The sequence below is a fragment of the Gigantopelta aegis genome, chromosome 10, assembly GCF_016097555.1.
Source record: "Gigantopelta aegis isolate Gae_Host chromosome 10, Gae_host_genome, whole genome shotgun sequence".
In the NCBI taxonomy this organism is placed as follows: Eukaryota; Metazoa; Mollusca; class Gastropoda; order Neomphalida; family Peltospiridae; genus Gigantopelta; species Gigantopelta aegis.
The window spans coordinates 35,242,251-35,266,578 of NC_054708.1; the positions used below are offsets into that span (position 1 = coordinate 35,242,251).

General features: G+C 35.9%; 1 protein-coding gene across 18 annotated transcripts in view; it reads left to right on the forward strand.

Annotated features, from left to right (window-relative positions):
• LOC121384041 (zinc finger and BTB domain-containing protein 46-like) overlaps positions 1-24,328 on the forward strand; it is a 131,804-nt gene that overhangs the window by 25,190 nt on the left and 82,286 nt on the right. The window contains exons 6-7 of one of the 18 annotated variants that reach the window (XM_041514212.1): positions 2,013-2,178; positions 2,603-5,843. The exons of 15 other annotated variants lie outside the window; for them this stretch is intronic. In XM_041514212.1, the coding sequence (XP_041370146.1) occupies positions 2,013-2,019 (7 nt within the window). In that variant the 3' untranslated portion in view covers positions 2,020-2,178; positions 2,603-5,843. Of the gene's footprint in view, positions 1-2,012; positions 2,179-2,602; positions 5,844-6,832; positions 10,233-16,438; positions 17,386-24,328 lie in introns of those variants that run through there. 2 more of the 18 variants (XM_041514224.1, XM_041514222.1) reach the window with 2 other exon arrangements.

A 24,328-nucleotide genomic window follows, 5' to 3' on the forward strand; every position in this document is an offset into this window, starting at 1 on the left:
AAATCACTTGAAATATTCCTGTTGTATGGGGTGTGTAATTAAGAAATGTATGTCAGAGATAAAATATTAGTAATTTCCTGGGTACAAATTGTCTTGTAAATGTTGAAAAATGTTTTGCAGTTTGTCCTTTTGACTGTTGTAAAGATCGCTTCAGCCTCTGTTGTAATTTATGTTTTTATGTGAGAGGTCTTGAGTTCACATTTAAGTGTTATTAATAGGCTCTTTCTGGTGCATTTTCAACTGAAGTGTGCATGAATATGTGGATGGCAATCATGCACACTTTTATTATACCCATGGTGAGAAAGCATTGCACGGGCACAACATAGAGAATGTCACACATGGGTGTGTTGAGACAACCCATTTGTTGGGGTGATAGTAGGTACATGTGTTTGCATAACTTTTACCATTTTGTTGTGGCCTCTTAACGGGAGGTACAATTACTCGTATTGAAATCCAAATGCTACTTAGGAAGCCTCACTCTGGGCCTAATCCACGAAGGCCATACATTCCTTCTTTCATAATTAGCGTGTTGGACGGGCATCATTAACATGTGTAGTACTAACAATATGAGTGACCCTTCAATGGTGACACCGAGTACATATACCTTCATTTGATGGTCCAATCATAGGACACTGGTTTCAACAAGATGAGGATGGTCAATCCTGGGATTTGCACATCCCAAGCAAGTGCAGTACCACTGAGCTACATCCTACCAACTCAATAAATGGGGGATGCATTTGGAATTAAACAAAATAAATTCATAACCTACATTGTATTCTACATGAATGGTAATTTGTTTGCAGATTCAGAATGTCATCAGTTGTGTATTTACAATACCTCTATCACTGTATGAAAACGATGGGACCTTTTTTGATTAAAATACATTGGTTTAAGCTAGCAATATTTAAACAAACTTAATAGAAAAGTAGGGCAGCAGAAGCAACAGGTACAAAATAATATTTGCACCCACCTGTAACACATCTGTGATAGAAATACATACTTTAATAAAAACTGCATCAGACAATGTAGCGAAATGGTCAACAACAGCATACCTTTCATTTAAAACAAACTAGGATTAGTTCTATAATCTTTAATATCAGTATTACAAATTTTACATAGCATGGTTTTTTTTATGAATGTTAAACAATCTTATCTTGTTTCAAGCAGTAATCTTAAATTTGACGTATGCAATTTAGTTATCCGGTATCTATTTTGGTACGATAATCTCATCAAATAATATACAAAATTGGTCCCTAGTAGAGTTTGTAATATGCCAAAAAACATAGTTGCATGAATTGATCGCAAATTTGTTTTTTTAATTCTTTTTATATGATTAGAAATCCACATTGATTAGTGTAGATGAACCCCATTTTTATGTTATCAAAAATACTTTTTATGAATTCCAGCCACTCACATCAGAAGTCACTACAAATGTCACTGACTGAATGCATGTGGCAAGCAGCGTGCAGGACCAATCTTAGAATTAAAAGACATTGCATTATCTATCTCATTTAGAGTAAATTTTCCCCTACAACCCAAAATCGCCAGATATTCGAATACTATAAAATACATTTGGAATAGCAAATTAGTGAGCGAATATTCAAATATTCAGACCGAACTGTAGTAATAAGAAACTTGTAGTAGGAAATAGTTTTAAAGAAGTTGAGTGAAGGAATAAAAACGAACAAAGCTTCCCATAATAGCATTTCATCATTGAAACCCAACAAAATTGGTATACCAGGTATTGTATGACAATAAATTGAATTTGTTACAAGTGTTGTTGGTTTTTATCGGTGATCACAATACATCTGACGTTAGGCCCTGGGTTATATCATTTATTATCATCAGTGTTATGGTTGCACCCCCAGCCATCCCTTGTCATGAAGAAAAAGCTTACTAAGGCCCTCAAATAAATTAGCCTAAGCATTCTGCAGTAATATTGCTCACTTTCTTAAATTTTGCTACACTTTTTAAAAGAAAATATTTTTTTATTTTTTTATTTCCCCTGGCAGGTTATGACAAGTATGGGGTTACCACCATTTGGTTTCCAGTGGAGCAGAAGAATTAAGTCTATGAGGGAGAAAGTTATAAGGGCAATATGCAGGTACCCAGGGCCTATAGTTCCACTCCGAGAACTGCAAAGAACAATTCGAGGAGCAACCATGGATAAAGTGAAAAGTGAATATACATTTATTTAATTTGTTGTATTTTTAACCATTCACTTTTAAGCATAGAAGCTTGGATTTAAGGCAATAGTATCTTTACTTTTCCCATAAAGAAATTAAATAATTTTTACTAATTAAAAACAACAAATTGTATGTTATTTTGGAGAGGGCCTAATAATTTAGGATCCTTGTGTCAGATGTATTTGTTTTTCAAATACAATAAAATATGATTCAGTCAATCATTTATATTAACACTAATAAATTAAGTGGGGGCTGGGGAATGTATTCAGAGACATATTTCTTTAAAAAAAATATTTTTAAATGTTGTTAATTCACTAATACTATAATAATATTTGTAAATTGTAGTTAATAAGTATAAATTGGAAATCAATTAGATCATTTAACCCTTCATTATTACAGTATTCCTTTGTTTTCAGTCGAATTGAAACATTTACAACAAGAGGGTCTTGGTGAAATAAAGAAACCACACGGAAATTTCACAAGAATCACCAAGTACTTTATCAAAACTCCTGAACATCGTTTGAATCCAGAGTTAAAGAAAGAAATTATTGCATTAATTGGATCTTTTGATTCTGAAATGTTTAACAGTAGTGTCAGTAATGATGATCAGGGATTGGTGCCAGTTTATCATCACCGTCATGGAGACCCAGAATATGTGACAAAGTGGTGGTAAAAAAATAATGTTTATCAGCTGGTTACTAGGAAACAAAGATTCCTTGTTTTGTGTGGAATAAGGAAAGATTGAGACTAATTGTTCAGACTGCTGCCAGTTGTTGGATTGACAAGTCATGTGAAGGAGTCTCGGTGTCCTGAGTAGTAGTAGTGTAATGTAAATCATGATACGATTGCTAACAAGTTATTGAGGGATCTTCTAGAATTGATCACATGGATGTGGATGACGTAATTATTATTTCATGCCTGCTGGATCTGCTGCATAAATATTGTCCTCTGAGAGGTGCATTGCTAAAGTAGAATTTTATTTTGTGGCTGGTCACTATATATTTTTAATTGCTTCCCATGTGACAATTCTTGAATGGCTCTGATGTGAAACATGACTAAAGACATTTATCAGTACAGTGATAATGAGTAACTTGTTGACACTTAATAATATACACATTACTGATAAACCACCGAGATGGGTGGAAGGGAAAAAACAACCTGCGCATCTATTAAAATGCAAACAATGGTTTATGTGAATGGGAAAAAAAAGTTAGATGCAAGAAAAAACACTGAAGTACATTTTGAAGGGAATCGAACAATCCATGAGTTTGTTCATGGTACATGTAAACTACAATATACGCAAATATTTTCGCGGCTAAAATAATTCGCGATCGGGCTTTCATTTTACATTTTCGCGAGGAATTATTTTTGCGACTGTGTCCCCCGATAATAAAATCAAAATTACCCATATTTCATTTGCCAAACTCTTTTCAATGACAATTTCACGCACACACTTGGACATGTTCACCATGCTGTCAGCGAAACGTCAATGTTGTATGTATGTCTGATAAGACTATTAATTGTCATGTTATCGATGGAACACGCACATGCGATACAGAAAATTGAAAAACGCAAATATCACAAGAAATAACTTTTAATTATTGGTGGTACAAATTTCCATTCAAAGTTACAAAGAGAACAAACAAAACTGATATTACGTAACAACAGATTTACACCCCAACTGTGTGTCACTTCGATCAAATCCACGTGACCATGCAGGTTTACAGAATCACGTGACCTTGCGGACCTCTGCTTGATTCTGATATGGGTTGGGCATGTAGAGATAAGACTATATATTATAAGGGAAATATTATTTTACCAAATCGGAAATAAGTTCACGAGTAATTAAATTCGCGGTGCTATTAACGTGTTTGCGATTTTCGCGGTATATTTTATTCGCGAACATATTTGCGTATACGGTAGTACTTGTTCCATAATAGCTCCACATCACAGAATTATTGTGATAATCTGTCTGATTAAAAGGTGGAGGAATTTACTACCAATCTTTATCATATTGTTAAGCGTCCTTTCGTTGGCTTTTGCAGTTTTATATGTGTTAATTTATTTACTTTAAGTTTACACATACTTAAAGTGTTTTCTTTTGTGTTCAATATGTGCTTGTGAGTTATATACACGGTACTGTGCTACTCATGGTTGTAAGAAACAATTTGATATCAGTTGTGTTGTGGATGTAACAGGACTGTCTGAGTCTGGCTTTCGGGTAGTAATTTCAGAATAATAATGATAAAATATCCCATATAACCTATCAACACAATTTTATTCCATTTTCATTCCACCCACCACACATTTGAAAAAAAACAAACAAAAACAAATGTAACATATTTCTTGAACCTTCAGTCCATGGTTAAAATTGTCTTTTGTCTTCAAACATGAAAAAGTTTACAAGTTACAAGTCACTGTAAACAAAAGTTCATCTCTCCATCTAACTAGGCTTAACTTCAGATAAGAATTTGTTTCCCCCTGTGGGGTGGTCCATATAACAGTGGTCCTTATCTGTACCTTGATGGCACTGTATGTTACTGAATAAAGCATCACAAATATGGATTCAGAGCTTTCATTTCATCTGATTCCGCATTAGTGTATGTATATATTATATTGGACAAAGCATTTCATAGTACTATTTTTCTGTTGTCTTTTTCTTTTTAATTCAACCACAGACTGAGTCAGTTCAGTTATGAACATTGATAGGTCATTCTTGTAAAAAATACATTTTTTTTTTTTTTTTTTTTATCACAGATGAATACAATAACATCATTGTGTGTGCCAATCCTGATATGTTTTTTCATTGTCAACCAGATTAATATAAGAATCCATCATATGCGGCATTATGGGATGAAAAAAGTACACCCGAGGTGGTTGAAAATTCAACCTGTGATGAGGTTTGCTGAGTCTTTGGCTTTAAATTTCCATTACAGAGGGTGTACTTGTTCTGTACCACATGGCAACTTGTTTCAGTCACCTGAATACCACTGTCACTCCATGATAGTTCTCTCTCACAGGCTAAATGTGTGTGATTCCTTTTTTTAAATTATTATTTCCCCCATTTGAGATGGCAATAAAACCTCTGTATTTAATATTTATATAGCAACAAGTCCTGAATAGTACTTGTTCATTGGGCTGGCTAGTAGTTTTACTTTCGTGTCAAAAGCAGTCGGTTTTGCTGTATGTAAACTAACCTTTGTGTGTTTGCATACTGGTGGCTTTGTGTGCATGCATGTGTGTGTGTTTGTGTGTGAGTTACTAGTATTTCATTTATGATGTGAAAATAATCATAGCCCGAAGTTATCAAATAAGATGACATTTTATGTCGTTCTGAATGATGATGTCAAATAAGTTGCTTTTCAGAGTTAATACACTTTTATTGTATCTATACAATAATGTTTTTCAACACACAAAAAAATAAAATCAATTAAGGATTGTCTGTTATTTTTTTTATGTTCATCGGTGTATAAACAAAACAAAAAAATCATCCACAAACTGTGTGAATCGGCGAAGCTGTTCTCACATAAAGTATGCAGATGATATTTGTTTGTTCATACTCAGATTGTTTTTTTGTTCATACTCATATTAACGTAAAAGAAATAACAGACGATACTTATAGCTATAATTAAATTTGAATCATACTTGCTATTAATAACATTAAAACTTCATACTTTATTTTGAATTATTTTTGGTCCATAAACAATAATGCTCAATAAGATAACTTGCCCGTATAAAATGACGTCATCAGATATGACGTTCCCTGACAACATAATTTTTACGTTCGAGAATTGAACAAACTCACGTTGCTACGTCTGGATCAATGGGATGAGTTATGTTGTAATGAATGTAAATGGAATGAAAATGGGCAATACTAGACTTATCTCTGTCCATGGGAAACGGACAACACTTAACGTATCCCTGTCCATGGGAAACGGGCAACACTTAACTTATCCCTGTCCATGGGAAACGGACAACACTTAACTTATCTCTGTCCATGGGAAACGGACAACACTTAACTTATCCCTGTCCATGGGAAACGGACAACACTTAACTTATCTCTGTCCATGGGAAACGGACAACACTTAACTTATCTCTATCCATGGGAAACAAGCAACACTTTAACTTATCTCTATCCATGGGAAACGGACAACACTTAACTTATCTCTATCCATGGGAAACAAGCAACACTTAACTTATCCCTGTCCATGGGAAATGGGTAGTTGGTCAAGAAGACTAGGGGTTATTTTTTTTACATATCTCTGATCTTCTTTGAATTTTTTTTTTGCAACATACATTTACACAAATGCACCCACATTCATACCCATTCACATTACATCTGATTGTTAAAAGACATATTTTGTGTTGTGTGCACTTAAAACAAAAATGTATGTGCACACATATATGCAAATGACTGGCATATACTTATTTATGTATCCTGTAGGATATTTTGATAGGCTTCTCCGAACATATTTCCAGGCCTGCAAGTAATCTTAGTATTAAAAGGTACTATTTGACAAAAAAAACAAAAACAAGCAAATATTATTGTTAATTATATGCCTTTCTAGAACTGGACTTTAAGCTTTGACTCATGTTACAAAGCCTGTCATTGGCTGGAACTCAGTTTGAATTTGTTTTGCTTTCAGCCCTTTAAGCAGGACGTACCGAAGAATTTCCATTTGAATCAACGGTTTCGAAAACGCTACACGCAAGGAAGTTTACTAAGTGCAGTTCAAACTGTTCTTGCTAAGAAGATGACCACGCGTCAAGCCAGTGCTTATTTCCAAGTTCCTCGCTCAACTATTCGGGACAGGGTTATCTCGGAACAAACTCGTAGCTTGAATAATCCTAATCTATTAATATTCATTTCTCACGAAGAGAAGACATAATTTAAACTATTTTATGTCTATATGTGAAAGATGGAAAGAATTTCCAAAATATTTTGATATTACAGAAAACCTCTTCTTTTTTTTTCTCAGTGTTTAGAACTTAGTTTCTTTTGTTGTTTCATTATGCACTTACTGAATCTTTGTAAGATTGCAACAGAATTAAAAAAAAAAAATAATAATAAATAAATAGTAAATAATAATCATGTTTTAAACTGAGTTAGCCATATAAATAATATGTTTCGAACATTTTTATTATTTTTAACTTGTATATTGGCATATATACCTAAGTTTAATAAGATAGCAATGATACACACAATAATGCATGCAAGACAGTTACTTCGTGTTTTGACGTACCATGGTTTGACACCCTGTGGCCGATGTATTTTTTGTGCTAGGGTGTCATTAAACATTATTCATTCATTCATGCAAGACAGTTACACCTTAAAAGATTTCACTTAAAACATGCTGAGTTTTTTTCATGTTTTTTTGTCTTGCATTGGTAGAAAAAAAGAAGTTTACATACCTGTATAACAAAATACCTTAAGAATATAACATAAAATCATGATTAATTCTGTGTATAGGTTGTTGTTTTTTTTGTTTTTTTTTATCTCTGTACTGACAATTTTTGGCAGTAGACCCCACTATCTGCCACTGCCATCTCTTCCCATTGTTACTTTCCTATCTCTAATGTCTGATAGCCAGTCATTTGAATTGTCTCCATAATGTTTTACATGCTTACATTCTGATTTTTCCTCCCATTTGAGAAATCACTTTTCTTGTTGTGCCTTAAAAGTACATGTAGAAGACGAATGTGAATCTTTCATTTGAAGTTCTCTTACTTCGTCGGGGGTACAGTGAAATTGTGAGATGTAGGTTGAGCTGAAGGTTTTTAGTATTCTGTTCCTTGTGGCGACATAGTATTCAGGTGGTTGGGTTTCTTCCATTGCAGTCACTGAACATTGTCCATCTTCATCTTCCCTGTGACTAGATATGGTTCATGTGATTATCAGCTCAAGGCATCAGCATTCCAGTGTGCTTTTCTAGGGCCCCATTTTACGAAGTGATCTTAGCGCTAAGATCACTTATAAGTGCATGATTACTTTATGCAATTATGGTGATCTTAGCTCTTAAGATCACTTATAAAACGGGGCCCTGATATATAAATGCCCCGTATATAAATTGCTGTCAAGTTGTGATTTCCCAGTTCTTATAGCCATCATGTTCCTTAGTTTTCTTTGTCCAATTTTCTTGGCATTGTCAGTTTGGATAATAACTAGTCTATCACATAAATATAGGTGCTAATAACTGCAAGTTAAAAGTATGTGACAAGTAACACAGTAGGGGTTTTTTCCTTTCTTTTTTCTGAGATATCCCAACAACACCGCTCCAAAACTCCTGTTAAGTCTGTATACACAATTCTTTGACCAACAGGTCTGGGGCAACCCAGAAAATCTACAGAAGTGCCAATGATTAATGTTTTTATTTATTTATTGTTTTTAATTATTCTTATTATTTTAATTTAAAAAAGAAAAAAAAAAAAAAAAATTATCCAAAAATGTTGATTATTATGTCAGAGATGGAGGCCCTGAACAAAGCCTATTGATGTAAAATAAATAGAGAGAGAGAGAGAGAGAGAGAGAGAGAGAGAGAGAGAGAGAGAGAGAGAGAGAGAGAGAGAGAGAGAGAGAGAGAGAGAGAGAGAGAGAGAGAGAGAGAGAGAGAGAGAGAGAGAGAGAGAGAGAGAGAGAGAGTGAGTGAGTGAGTCACACACATACAGAGAGAAAGAAAAAACTTGCAAAAGCGAGGTCATAATTATATACTTGTAATTTGTTTCCCGATAGTTGTTATATAACTTATCAGTGCTCTGTGGAATGATCATTACTATGTAAAGTAGTTATCCTATTAATTTACTATACTGGGTATATAATATTACTAACATTGCTGGAGTCCATAGGATTTGGTGGGGTTTTTTAAAGGAGTTATTGAGTTGAAGATTTTTAACTAATGATAAGACTGTTCTTTCTAAATATAAATGTTTTTTCTTTATTGTGTCTTTAATTAAAAAAAAAAAAAATGTTTAAGTGAACATTTTGCACTTTGCATTTATATATAAAATACATAACTAAAGGTTGCAAGAGATCAAAGATATCTGTTTTATATTTAAATTCAAGAGAAAATTTTAGGTTACAATATTTCATTAACCATTTTAAAATGAATTCCAAAATGTCAGCAAAATTATATTCCCAAAAAACATGAATTGTTTCTTTGCTTTCATTACAAAATGTGCATGTCTCGGTACCGATAAGGTTCAGCAAAACTATTTGTCAGTATTCTATGTAATGTCCAATATTGAAACTTGATAGATCAGTAATGAAATAATATTGCCATTTTGCCATAAGAGTATTTGGTACAACTGAAGATGTTAATTTTTAATAGTTTAAGTTAGAGCCTTTCTTTAATAGCAATTGTTAAACAATCCATGTACATTTATTAATCATTGGTAATTGGGTGACTAACATGGTATTATAACATTAGACCATATCAAGCGGGATCTAGTAGAGAGTGTGTTTGAGGTGCTTGGGGTCATAGGATTGAAGCCCCTATGTGGACCCATTTTCTGATTGGTTATACCTTTGTTTTGTTTTGTTGGGTTGTTTTTTTTATGACCCTACCTGTGCCCTATTGCAGGATATTTAATAATTTTTATAAAATTGACATAGCCATTATTGAAAATTAAAACATACATAAATTTTGGTGCAACTTTTTTGTCTGGTTTTAACTTTAATATAATATGAAGTTAACCTTAATCTTTAATGACATGACTGGTTCATAGACATTCAGTGTATTTAAGCTTTCATTTTGTATTTAAACTTTAATGTTCTTGAAAGATCAAGTCATTACATAACAGTCAAAGTGAAAACAATCATTTCAATGCACATTATTTAAAAAATACCCATTGTATTCATGGTGGTTAATGGTCATCACCAGAGGCTTCAGGTCTGATTGGAATATGTTGTGTTATGGTTGTTTGTGAAACATTAACAATATATGTACAGCGTTACTGTGTAAATGTTATGTCATATACCTTTTGTTATGGGTACTTGTATTCTGCTGTATGGATATGTCCATACGATATATAATAAACATTCTGATTTGATACCTGTATATGCTCTTGTTTTTTCTTTTAACTGTTTGTACACCTTCGGCTTTACATCAACATTTGCATTTATCTCAACATTAAAGTTTTACATTTAGCATCATTTCTCACAAACTATAAGTCCTGCATTAATGAAACTTGGTTATTATTACTTAAAGGTAGGGTCAACTCAAACAAGAGCCTTATGTGTTGGAAAGATGCATACCCGGACCACCAACATATACTGACACTTCAGCAAATGAAAAATGTGTAATTTTAGAGTTAATAAAAAACCATGATTATTCCTGCTAACTGGGGGCAGTCATTTTGTTTTGTTTTTGTGACGTCCGGTGGGATAGCTTGGGGCGAAGTGACGTCAGCTCCTGATCATCTCCTGTATGTACAGTGTAAACAAAAGCAGTAATTTTCGACAAGGCCCTTCTCTTTGATCAACCTGACTTGTAAAACAGCATAAATGACGTAATAATATAATAAACTGTTTTAACTAAATATATTTCAAGTTGCATTAACGGAACAAAATGGGGTTATAGTATTTTTCTCTGTTAAATAATCCAAAGAAAAAATTTATACTATTAGGCCTATTGATATGTTACATTGGAGCAAAAACGACAACCCACGATACCCAAGTGATTTTTCTTTTCTTTTCTTTGGGACTACGTAATTGGTCAGTTCTGTAGTTTTAGATGGAAAAGTCTACTTAATCAATAGTTTTACAGAACTATATACTGTAATAAATCATGTCCATTACAATTTTAGGGGCGACAGGTAATATTCCACGATACCGGTATGTATTTTTGTGTCTAGATTAATTGGCTCGTCTGGTTACCAATCAAATACACACCTGCCAATCAGGAATCACAGGTAGAAGCAACTAACACCATAAACCAATTAACTAAGAAAACACACTGTGTAGCATTTTAGTGCGTAGGTTAATGCATGGACAAAACATTGCTAATTATTTCAACTTGTGTAGTCATTTTGACAATGGTATTTTATTGTGTTGAAAAATAATATATATAGTGCTGGATATACTTATTGCTGGCTTACTGGGATGTGTATTATTACAGAACATTGCAATGTATGACTATTTATCATCCCACAAAAACCAGGTAGATTGTGTTTCTCTAGTTCTAAGGCTCATTCTTGATGTTACGCGTTATGTATTACGTAACCACCAGCTCGCCAGCGGGCATACTCACTAAGATGGTACAAAATGGCTGCGACCATTATATATAATTGCCATCACATTTAACCGTTTTATTAATTAACTATATGATTATACTTGTTGATATTAAGCAATAATGTGCATTATATATTGTTGAATATGCATACCAGGCTAAATTGTCCCTTGCTGTAATCAATGCATGTAAGAAAAAAGAAGAAATGTATAAAAACTTGAATAGAATTAATAAAAATGTTTTTAAAGGAAAAACGACGTGGCTTATATTTAGAATCAAACGTAAAATTAATTAAAAATTTAATGACTTTAAAAAAAAAAAAAAAAAAAAAAATGATCAAATATTTCCATAAAAACCGATTGGAGCTCTTTACGGAAATTACCAAACTTTAATGAATTTATAAAACAATAACTGGTCCGTGACACATGCATGTTTGCAGCAAAACCTAATGGATCCACATTTACTGAGATGGAAATGTTCTCAATTTTGGAGAGAAAATATATACTTATATAAATACATGTATATGTTCGCAATGGCATATGTTGTCAGTGCCAATGATAACCCGTTCTATTAGCAATCTTCATTTAAATTTTGGCAATTTAACATGGATTCCAATAGCAGATGGCATCTGTGTAGTGATTTTTTCTTATTCCAACCAGTGCACCACAACTGGTCATAGGCTGTGGTATGTGCTTTCCTGTCTGTGGAAAAGACTAATTAAAGTGCATATCAAAGATCCCTGGCTACATTATGAAAAAATGTTTGACATCCAATAGCCGATGGTTGATTAATCAATGTGCTCTAGTGGTGTCATTTAGCAAAACTCTAGTGAGACCATAAGAAAACCACAGAATTACAGTATTTAATATGCTAGTGTTCCTACAAGTAATATTAAAATGTATCCGAGTGTCTAACATTGCTTTCTCATTGAAATGGATCAAACGTCAAGTTCATACGGTCAATATCCAAATTTCTGTGATTGTAATGCTGATTTTATTGAAAGAGAATATATCCGTATCACAGAATTTATAATCACAGACATCTAAAAGATCTGACATGTTGACTATATATGTAGTTTACTTAGTTGGTTTTATTATGTACGAGGTGATCCAAATTGAAAAGCAGCACAAATAGTGTATGAGGCCATCCATAAAGTACATGTAAGCACAAAATCTCCTTCCTTCGATCTTCCACAATAAAAGGTACAATCGTACATGGACTACAATTAGGAGTGTGGATTGAATACATTTTACACCATTAATTTTGATAAATTCTAGAAATAACAATTGTTAAATAGTGTAAATTTGTAACATGCTGTTAAATAGAACACATTTAAGTTGTGTTTGACATTCAGTGACTCAATACTTTGCAATACTGCTGCATTTTTCAACTGAACAGTATTTACTCTGTCAGAGATATCTATCTATCTATCTCTCTCTCTCTCTCTCTCTCTCTCTCTCTCTCTCTCTCTCTCTCTCTCTCTCTCTCTCTCTCTCTCTCTCTCTCTCTCTCTCTCTCTCTCTCTCTCTCTCTCTCTCTCTGTACACTCTTTATAGGTAATGCCTACCCCACCCCTATGGGCATATGTACTTTATGGATTGCCACTTAGCCTCTTCACTGTTTCTATTACTTAACTAGACTAATTTCTATTAAAGATGGGACTGGTGTAAGCGTTTTGTGATTCAAAATGATGTAAACAAATAGAGGCACTGTTTTGCAGACAGAAAATGAAATTAGTTCAGTAACTGAAATGGATAAATGCTTCAGATCAAGAAAAAACACAAGTGGGACTGGCAAATGCATTTAAAAAAAAAAAATTCAGTCTCAAAAAATGAGAATCCCTCCCTAACTTTTCTTCACCCCTCATTCTGGAATAACTTTATCACAGCATTCTCTAGGGTTTTTAATTTATACAGAGTAGCCTATATCAAATATTCTGTGTTTGGCCTCATTACATTATCAGCATACATTTACTTATCACAAACAGTATTTGTGTTGTGTTGTGTTGTGTTGATTCTGCATGTTTCATTTAATATTAGTTGTTGTAATAACTAGTATTATTCCAGTGTAAAGAACCCACCAAAACCTTGTTTTTTTCTAACTCTTCAGGTGTTTGCTCTGAGACGGGGAAGATATAGGTTATACCCCAAATCTGCTCTCAAAGGTGCTCTGTCAGCTGTCCGAGAGGATGGGATGACTGTTTCAGGGGCCGCTGATAAATTCTGTATTCCAGAATCAACTGTGAGATACTACATTAAGCATGGCCGAGTTGTCGATGCCACTGGTGAAGATATGTGACACCGGCCACATTTTTAAATGGATGTTCTTGGTCAGAACAAGTTTCCAGTGCTACCAGACCTCCTAATGTGTTCCAACATTACAGTATGGACTTATCTTGTGGACATTGTAGTTGACAGCAATACTGTACGAAACTGATTTAGGCATATTGCCTCACATTCATCATAATGGTCTAGAACTTTTAAGGGTTTTTTATTTGTGTGTGTGTGTGTGTGTGGGGGGGGGGGGGGGGGGGGGGGGTTATATTAGGTTAGGGTGTTTGGAGGACCGAGGGTGGGAGGAGTTCTGTTATGTACTTGTCATGGATGGCAAACTCACCTCTATCTACATTTTTGCTTTAATTTTTTATTCTTAACTTGTAAGTACTCAGAAGATGTTACAGGTTCAGTGTATCATTTTGAAGCAAACATACGTGTACTAGATAATATTCCCATGCTCCTTGGCTCCGTTCAGCTAACATCTTTCTTATCACAATGATTTTCTTAACCCTACCCCTAAACCTAACACATTTTCTTTATGGGGGAGGTCCCCATACTCACTATTCATTCAGCACGCACATTGTAAATATTCAATTTCATAGCGCCATACCCCAAAAAAAAAATTCTAGCAGAAATACTGAGAAAATAAGCCATAGTTAGTTCTTCATGGTCCTTGTGCTTGTATGTATGTATGTAGTGACACATGTAATAACTGCAGGTTTAAATGGATGTGTGTAAAAGAAGTGTGACCATACTTATTGCAGCCCCCTGAGATGCAAAAAAAGTTTGTTAAACTCCTACCAGACTGATATGAGTTAAATTGAGGTTTATGTTAGTAATATATAAATTTGGCAGATTTAATTTTATTCCAGTAATTTGATTTAGTATTTGAATGGATTTTTTTTGTTGGTTTTTCCAAAGCAGAACTTATATAGTTCTTAATATATAATAATTTGTATCATATTTAAAATGACATGAACTGTCGGCTACCTGGTCTGAACATGCACAATTTGGGTTTAAAATGGAATAACAATTACATTGTTCAATGTTCTGGAAAGTAGAAACTTTCAATAACTTTGTAGTAAAATGTAATAATATATGCTGACATTTGCACAAGGTTTCTTACTTTTCTCAAATATTGCTGTGTTCCACAACTTTAGTAACTTTGAGGCTCCTTTGATGGGTATTCATTTGGAGATGGTGGCATCCATCATGGATGTATTCTAAACATATTCTAACAGCTGTCTTGTTTGGTTTCACAGTTGGATTGCTTTGTGCTTCGTCATGTGTCCAACAGATCAAGACCACATAAAATGTACCCAAAGTCGGCTCTCAGAGAGGCTATCAGAGCTGTTAGAAAAGGCATGCCAAAAAGAATTGCTGCACGAAGGTTTTCTGTGCCAGAAGCAACTGTGAGATATTATGTAAAGCATAACTTGGATGCCAAGTGAAAATGTTTGCATTCTGTCTCAGTTTTATGTAAAGAAGAACTTGGAAGTCATATGAAATTGCATTCCATTCCAGTTTTATGTAAAGCAGTACTTGGATAACAAGTGAAATTGTTTACATTCCTTTCCAGTTTTTTTTATGTAAAGCAGACCTTGGATGTCAAGTGAAATTGTTCTCATTTTGTTCCAGTATTGTGTAAAATGGATCTTCTGGTGGTCTTGCTTGTAATATGTTCCACTTTTGTGAAAAGTGTAACTTGAATGTCAAATGGAATTGTTTGCTTTCTGCTCCAATTTTGTTTACAGTGGGTCCTGGATGTCAAGTGATGTTGCTTGCAATATGCTTCAGTTTTGTGTAGAGTGTAACTTAAATGTTAAGTAATCTTATATTAATATAATCTGGATGTCGAGTGACCATATTTGTATTCTCTGAAATCAACAAGTTTGTTTTGTTTAACGACACCACTGGAGCATATTGATTGATTAATCATCGGCTACTGGATATCAAACATTTTGCAATCTTGACATATATATAGTCTTAGTGAGGAAACTGCATTTTCCATTAGTAGCAAGGGATCTTTTATGTGCACCATCCCATAAACATGATAGCACATAGCACAGCCTTTGATATAGCAGTCGTGGTGCACTGGTTGGAACAAGAAATAGCCCATTGGGCCCACTTCTGTTTACTGACAAAGCATTGCATTATATTACTATATGATAATGCTTCATTTTAGCATTTTTTTTTTGTCAATATTGCCTAAATGTGTGACAGAAATTGAAACCCATGTTTAAAGCTGGTAAACTAACTGTCAGATATGTGAATTAGTATGAGTTTTAGCTTTTTGTGTCTGCATTATCTTTAAATATAGATAGATAGATTTGCAGTAAAATATGTGTGAAGCATTTGGAAAAATGCATGATGCAACTGGGGTTGGGTTTTTTTTAGAAACCAATGAATGTAATTGAATCATGACTTAAAACAAATGTACTTCTTCAAACTGATGGCCTCATCAAAGTGAATCAACACATAAATGGACACCCTTAAAACCAATAGCTCTAGTACAGATAATAGCCAAAACACAAATAAACATCGGAAATATGTTTCTTTTTACAAGTGCAGAGCATGCATGAACCCTATGGGTGCATGAAACTATGGGTGCATGAAATCTGTTCATAAGACATTATCAAACATCAGTTATGAAAGAAATCAAACTTTTAAAAAATTGACTAACTGGGGAAATGGGGACAAGCTGGTCATATTGCAACCTGGTGAGTAATGACTGTTTCTTTTGATTCTGCAGGTTCATAGATATAGACCCATACGAAGAAAACAAAAATCATATCCCCTATCAGCTCTGAGAAATGCTGTTAAGGCCGTCAGAGAAGGAGGACTGGGCAAATTGCCAGCAGCTCGCATGTTTAATGTTCCTGAAGCAACTGTGAGATACTATGTCAAGAATAACATCGATGTGGGTGACTGAAGCTCAGTGTCTTAAATTAATGAGCCATGTTTAGAACTATCCATGCACTTGGCATGTTGTGTTCTGGGTGACACCTAAGTAATTCATTTTTAGCAAGGCATTGATCATTTATTCATGCTTTTGATAAACACATATTTCACTGCAAATAGCACTTCCATTATGTTGTAATTTGGCAATATTGGATTTCAAAAAAGAGTTGCATGACTTTATGTCACTAGGAAAATAGAATCATGAAAAAAAACTTTAATTATGAAACTGTAACATATGTTTGGTATGTATTGTTTGGCAGACCTGTTAATATGTTTGAGAGTATTTAAAACATTTCTTGGCCAAATGTTTTGGAATTTTATATGTAATTTGTAAGTTGTTGATCGAGAACCATCTGACTTGTTTTGCACTGAACAGTTTGTGTTTCATTGTGCCGTTCACTTTCATTAATTGTCAATACTTGTCAATTCAGAACATCAGATTGTCTGTTTATTAGACTATTAGTTCTATGGATATTCGTATTGTCAAATACAATTCATATGTCAAGAAATTATATATTGAAATCAATCACTTTTGTCCAAAATGATTGAATTGGTCATTCTGTTATATATACATTTGTTCCTAAATGTATTGATGTCTATACAATTGGTATGATCAGTTACCTGAAATTAGAAGTGTCTTGTTACATACTTTTCCAAACTATTATGTACACTCACTCTCTAGTTTAAAGGGACAGACCCTAGTTTCAGCTCATGAAAATTAACACTAAGTTTAGTTACTCTACAAACCTGTAACACATTTGGATAAAGTTACAATTGAGTGAAACATGAGTCTGTGACTTTGAAATGGTGAAATACCCTCTAAAACTGGACTAAAACTCGACTCCATAACTGTTACTTCTCAGACGCACATGTGTTTTTAAAATTATGAGAAATGCATTTTGTGATATTAAAAACACCAGGATGACCAAAAACACTTTGAATGTACGGAAATGGATAATCTACACAATAAAATCCAAGTAAAGTATGATTTCAGTTATTAAAAACGGCTCTAATGGTAAAAAAAAATATGCCTTAGTGTTTAAAAACTAGGGTATGTCCCTTTAACTATTTGTCCCAATGTAAAAACCAAAAAAATGTGTACCCCTGTATAATGTGCAGCTGTGTATTTTGACACTTAACTATTTTAGAATGCAAAATATTCAAAATTTTACTCACCAAAGCAAGCAATATAATCAGTGACTGATTTTATATTCAAATGAGTATGAATAAATGTCTTCACACAAAACAGGTGCATAAAATCAGTTTTTTACTTTAATTTAAATACTCTATTGATATAGTATGGGGTGTGGTGTTTATGATGCAGTAATTTTATGTAGAGTACTTTGTTTTCAAACTATGGGGCAGGACATAGCCCAGTGGTAAAGCTCTCACTTGATGTGTGGTCAGTATGGGATCGATCCCCATCAGTAGGTCCATTGACCTATTTCTCATTCCAGCCAGTGAACCACGACTGGTATATCAAAGGCCATGGTATGTGCTATCTTGTCTGTGGAAAAGTGCATATAAAAGATCCCTTTTTGCATTAGGAAAGATGTAGTGGGTTTCCTCTGATGACTACGAGTCAAAATTACCAAATGTTTGACATCCAATAGCCGATGATTGATGTGCTCTAGTGGTGTTGTTAAACAAAAAAACTTCTTTTTTTTCAAACTGAGTATAAATGTACTATACAAATTTAAAATCAGTAATTAATTAATTATATAATTATAATTATGATACTACTATTACAGAAAATTATCTAGTATTTAAAAACACTGCACCGACTAGCATGGCATGTGATGGTCCAAGGCCTCAATTGCTCACATCCACACATAAATGGTAGCACAATTAACCATAGTTAAGAATGGTACTGTCAAATGCTAGCTTCAAAATCAGTGTAATGGTTTTTGTATTTAGTATTCAACAATTTTTAAATTGCATCAGGGCTAATGATGCATTTGGAGACTAATAGTTCACCAACAGAATGGTCTACCCAGTAAATATTATATTTAAAAACACAATGTATCAGTTGCCAGGGTTTCAGTCTACTGCAGATAGTATTAAACCAAATAACATCTGGTTGGGTCAAAGTTTGTGGTGCATAGAGGTCAAATTTGGGGGGCACAGCAAAGGTTGCCTTCGGTTTAATAACAAGGCACCAAGTCAACTTAGAGGAGCACAGAGGCAAACGTTTCCTTCAAAAGGGGGGCACGAAGGCAGCTTATTTTCTATCAAGTTTCTGAGACAAAAATTATTTCACCTTATGGTCTTGGACTGTTTATTTTTGATACAGATATATACCATAATAATGTATTTTACAAGGTTAATAACATGTAGCATATATGCTACATTTTCCATGTACACTTAACACCTGTAAGTTGAATGAATATGATAATTTTTGGTATTTATTTTGAGTACTTAGGCACTAGAGGGTTAAAATAAATGAATGTGTCAAATATGCAGGTATGACACAAGACTGCTTCATCTTTCCTGCACTGCCTGTAGGAGGACTGCCACTCTCAGGACTGGCTTGATATAATGAAGCGTGTTTGTGACTGCAACGTCCCAATCATCTTGCCAAGTTGAAAAGATATATTGGTTAATATGATATTTGAAATCACTAATGTGTAAGTCACAAAGAATATACATTGTGTTTATAAATGTCGTCAACTTAAACTGCTGTAAATAACGTAATTTTTATGGGCATTTTAGCATGTTTTGTTTTACATCCTGGTATAACTGACCTTTCACTTCGTGTGTCAACAAGCAGCCCGACTTTGCTAGATTTTTCATGTTAAATTTTGTGTCATTTCTAAATAATAAAATGCTGGGTTTATATAGTGGCAAACGAGGTAGGGCAGTGCAGCATTTTTCTTGCCGTCGACACCGTAAGATTTTATGGGCATAACGGCAAGTAAGTGAAATTCGAACCCTGAGTGCATCTAAATTTTTATAGAGCAGTTAATACCATAAGTCCTGCCATAGGTGACAAATGTGTTTGTTTTGATCAAATGTTTTTTTCGTCTAGCCAGTATATTTCTGTAATTTTATTTGAATACAGCATAACAATTTTTGTGCAGAACGAGGATAGTCATTGATGCTGCCCATAATGTCTGAAATGGGCAGCTTAACCCCCAATTTTTTCTGATTTACTTTAAGGTTGAGGGTTGGTAGTATTTATATCTGTGATGTATATGTTGATTGATACGCTGCATGTAGGAGTTTTAACCACATGTAGGAGTTTTAACCACATGTTACTACTGTCTATGGTATTTGATTTGGTGGTATACACCCTGCACCAACTCACAAGGCATTTGATAATCCAGAGGCTTTATTTACAAAGCGGGGCAGGATGTAGCCCAGTGGTAAAGTGCTAGCTTGATGCACGGTCGGTGTGGGATCGATCCCCGTCGGTGGGCCCATTGGGCTATTTCTCGTTCCAGTCGGTGCACCACGACTCGTATATCAAAGGCTGTGGTATGTGCTATCCTTTTGGTGCATATAAAAGATCACATGCTTTCTTGCAAAAAGAGTACCCCATAAAGTGGCGACAGCAAGTTTCCTTTCTCAATATCTGTGTGGTCCTTAACCATATGTTCATCATATAACCATAAATAAAATGTGTTGAGTGCGTTGTTAAATAAAACATTTTCGTCCTTCTTATTCACAAAGCATTATTAGTCTAGTCTTGACCTTGACCGTGATCTGGACATGTATACAAGTTCCAAGTTATATCTCGCGTATAGATGATTGATTTTATGATAGTAACAGTGGCTATTTTATACTTGAAATGGATGAAGAACAATTTGATATTTGATAAAATGTCAGACTTGACAATGGATGTAATTGTATTTAAACATTAATAATAGTTTTCAGTGTTTTGAATAAACAGTTACATAGTTTACATTGTTTTCACATTGTTTATAGATGATGAAGCTTGTTACATTTTTCTTGTTAATTGCTTTCTTGATTTACGACTTTCCTAAAGGTTTGCCAATTGCATACTTGTTGTATTTTTGAAGACTTGCATTAGAGTTGAATAAAGCTTTGTTCTCGAAGGATCTCTTACATGTTGTTTTTTTCTCTTGGTTCGCAGGGTGCACGGTTTATTCCAAGGGGCAGAGGACCACGAAAAGCATTGCCATATTCCAAGTCTAGCCTCGTAGAGGCAGTTAATGCTGTCCGAGAGCAAGGAATGCCCAAACTTGCAGCTGCTCGCAAATTCCGTGTTCCTGAGTCCACTATTAGACTATACATCAAACGACATTTAAAAGACAATAGATAGATTGTTGGCATTCTTACTGTTTGCGAGGTTTCTCAGATGATTGATTTGAAAATTGAAAAGAAAGCATGTTCCATGTATATAAGTTTTTACAATGTTCATTTTGCATAATTTTTTACTGAACTATAATTCCTAACCATGGTGTGAAAAAATGGAACAATTTCATATAGAGTGTGTAAGTTATGTAGACGAATGTGCGTTTAATTGAAACAAATACAAATGTTACAATCTAGCCTTGAACAGGTGGTGCAGGATGTAGATCGGTGGTCCAGTCATACAAATGTTACAATCTAGTCTGGACTAGGTGGTGCAGGGTGTAGATCGGTGGTCCAGTCGTACAAATGTTACAATCTAGTCTGGACCAGCTGGTGCAGGATGTAGATCGGTGGTCCAGTCGTACAAATGTTACAATCTAGTCTGGACTAGGTGGTGCAGGGTGTAGATCGGTGGTCCAGTCGTACAAATGTTACAATCTAGTCTGGACCAGGTGGTGCAGGATGTAGATCGGTGGTCCAGTCATACAAATGTTACAATCTAGTCTGGACCAGGTGGTGCAGGATGTAGATCGATGGTCCAGTCGTACAAATGTTACAATCTAGTCTGGACCAGGTGGTGCAGGATGTCCAGTCATACAAATGTTACAGTCTAGTCTGGACCAGGTGGTGCAGGATGTAGATCGGTGGTCCAGTCATGCAAATGTTAGTCTAGTCTGGACCAGGTGGTGCAGGATGTAGATCGGTGGTCCAGTCATACAAATGTTAGTCTAGTCTGGACCAGGTGGTGCAGGATGTAGATCGGTGGTCCAGTCATACAAATGTTACAATCTAGTCTGGACCAGGTGGTGCAGGATGTAGATCGGTGGTCCAGTCATACAAATGTTACAATCTAGTCTGGACCAGGTGGTGCAGGATGTAGATCGGTGGTCCAGTCATACAAATGTTACAATCTAGTCTGGACTAGGTGGTGCAGGATGTAGATCGGTGGTCCAGTCGTACAAATGTTACAATCTAGTCTGGACCAGCTGGTGCAGGATGTAGATCGGTGGTCCAGTCATACAAATGTTACAATCTAGTCTGGACCAGGTGGTGCAGGATGTAGATCGGTGGTCCAGTCGTACAAATGTTACAATCTAGTCTGGACCAGGTGGTGCAGGATGTAGATCGGTGGTCCAGTCGTACAAATGTTACAATCTAGTCTGGACCAGGTGGTGCAGGATGTAGATCGGTGGTCCAGTCATACAAATGTTACAATCTAGTCTGGACCAGGTGGTGCGTACAAATGTTACAATCTAGTCTGGACTAGGTGGTGCAGGATGTAGATCGGTGGTCCAGTCGTACAAATGTTACAATCTAGTTTGGACCAGCTGGTGCAGGATGTAGATCGGTGGTCCAGTCGTACAAATGTTACAATCTAGTCTGGACCAGGTGGTGCAGGATGTAGATCGGTGGTCCAGTCGTACAAATGTTACAATCTAGTCTGGACCAGGTGGTGCAGGATGTAGATCGGTGGTCCAGTCATACAAATGTTACAATCTAGTCTGGACCAGCTTGTGCAGGATGTAGATCGGTGGTCCAGTCATACAAATGTTACAATCTAGTCTGGACCAGGTGGTGCAGGATGTAGATCGATGGTCCAGTCGTACAAATGTTACAATCTAGTCTGGACCAGGTGGTGCAGGATGTCCAGTCATACAAATGTTACAATCTAGTCTGGACCAGGTGGTGCAGGATGTAGATCGGTGGTCCAGTCATACAAATGTTACAGTCTAGTCTGGACCAGGTGGTGCAGGATGTAGATCGGTGGTCCAGTCGTACAAATGTTACAGTCTAGTCTGGACCAGCTGGTGCAGGATGTAGATCGGTGGTCCAGTCGTACAAATGTTACAATCTAGTCTGGACCAGGTGGTGCAGGATGTAGATCGGTGGTCCAGTCGTACAAATGTTACAATCTAGTCTGGACCAGGTGGTGCAGGATGTAGATCGGTGGTCCAGTCGTACAAATGTTACAATCTAGTCTGGACCAGGTGGTGCAGGATGTAGATCGATGGTCCAGTCGTACAAATGTTACAATTTAGTCTGGACCAGGTGGTGCAGGATGTAGATCGGTGGTCCAGTCGTACAAATGTTACAATCTTGTCTGGACCAGGTGGTGCAGGATGTCCAGTCATACAAATGTTACAATCTAGTCTGGACCAGGTGGTGCAGGATGTAGATCGGTGGTCCAGTCATGCAAATGTTACAATCTAGTCTGGTCCAGGTGGTGCAGGATGTAGATCGGTGGTCCAGTCATACAAATGTTACAATCTAGTCTGGACCAGGTGGTGCAGGATGTAGATCGGTGGTCCAGTCATACAAATGTTACAATCTAGCCTTGACTAGGTGGTGCAGGATGTAGATCGGTGGTCCAGTCGTACAAATGTTACAGTCTAGTCTGGACCAGGTGGTGCAGGATGTAGATCGGTGGTCCAGTCGTACAAATGTTAGTCTAGTCTTGACCAGGTGGTGCAGGATGTAGATCGGTGGTCCAGTCGTACAAATGTTACAATCTTGTCTGGACCAGGTGGTGCAGGATGTCCAGTCATACAAATGTTACAATCTAGTCTGGACCAGGTGGTGCAGGATGTAGATCGGTGGTCCAGTCATGCAAATGTTACAATCTAGTCTGGACCAGGTGGTGCAGGATGTAGATCGGTGGTCCAGTCATACAAATGTTACAATCTAGTCTGGACCAGGTGGTGCAGGATGTAGATCGGTGGTCCAGTCATACAAATGTTACAATCTAGCCTTGACTAGGTGGTGCAGGATGTAGATCGGTGGTCCAGTCGTACAAATGTTACAGTCTAGTCTGGACCAGGTGGTGCAGGATGTAGATCGGTGGTCCAGTCGTACAAATGTTACAGTCTAGTCTTGACTAGGTGGTGCAGGATGTAGATCGGTGGTCCAGTCGTACAAATGTTACAGTCTAGTCTGGACCAGCTGGTGCAGGATGTAGATCGGTGGTCCAGTCGTACAAATGTTACAATCTAGTCTGGACCAGGTGGTGCAGGATGTAGATCGGTGGTCCAGTCGTACAAATGTTACAATCTAGTCTGGACCAGGTGGTGCAGGATGTAGATCGGTGGTCCAGTCGTACAAATGTTACAATTTAGTCTGGACCAGGTGGTGCAGGATGTAGATCGGTGGTCCAGTCATACAAATGTTACAATCTAGTCTGGACCAGGTGGTGCAGGATGTCCAGTCGTACAAATGTTACAATCTAGTCTGGACCAGGTGGTGCAGGATGTAGATCGGTGGTCCAGTCGTACAAATGTTACAATTTAGTCTGGACCAGGTGGTGCAGGATGTAGATCGGTGGTCCAGTCGTACAAATGTTACAATCTTGTCTGGACCAGGTGGTGCA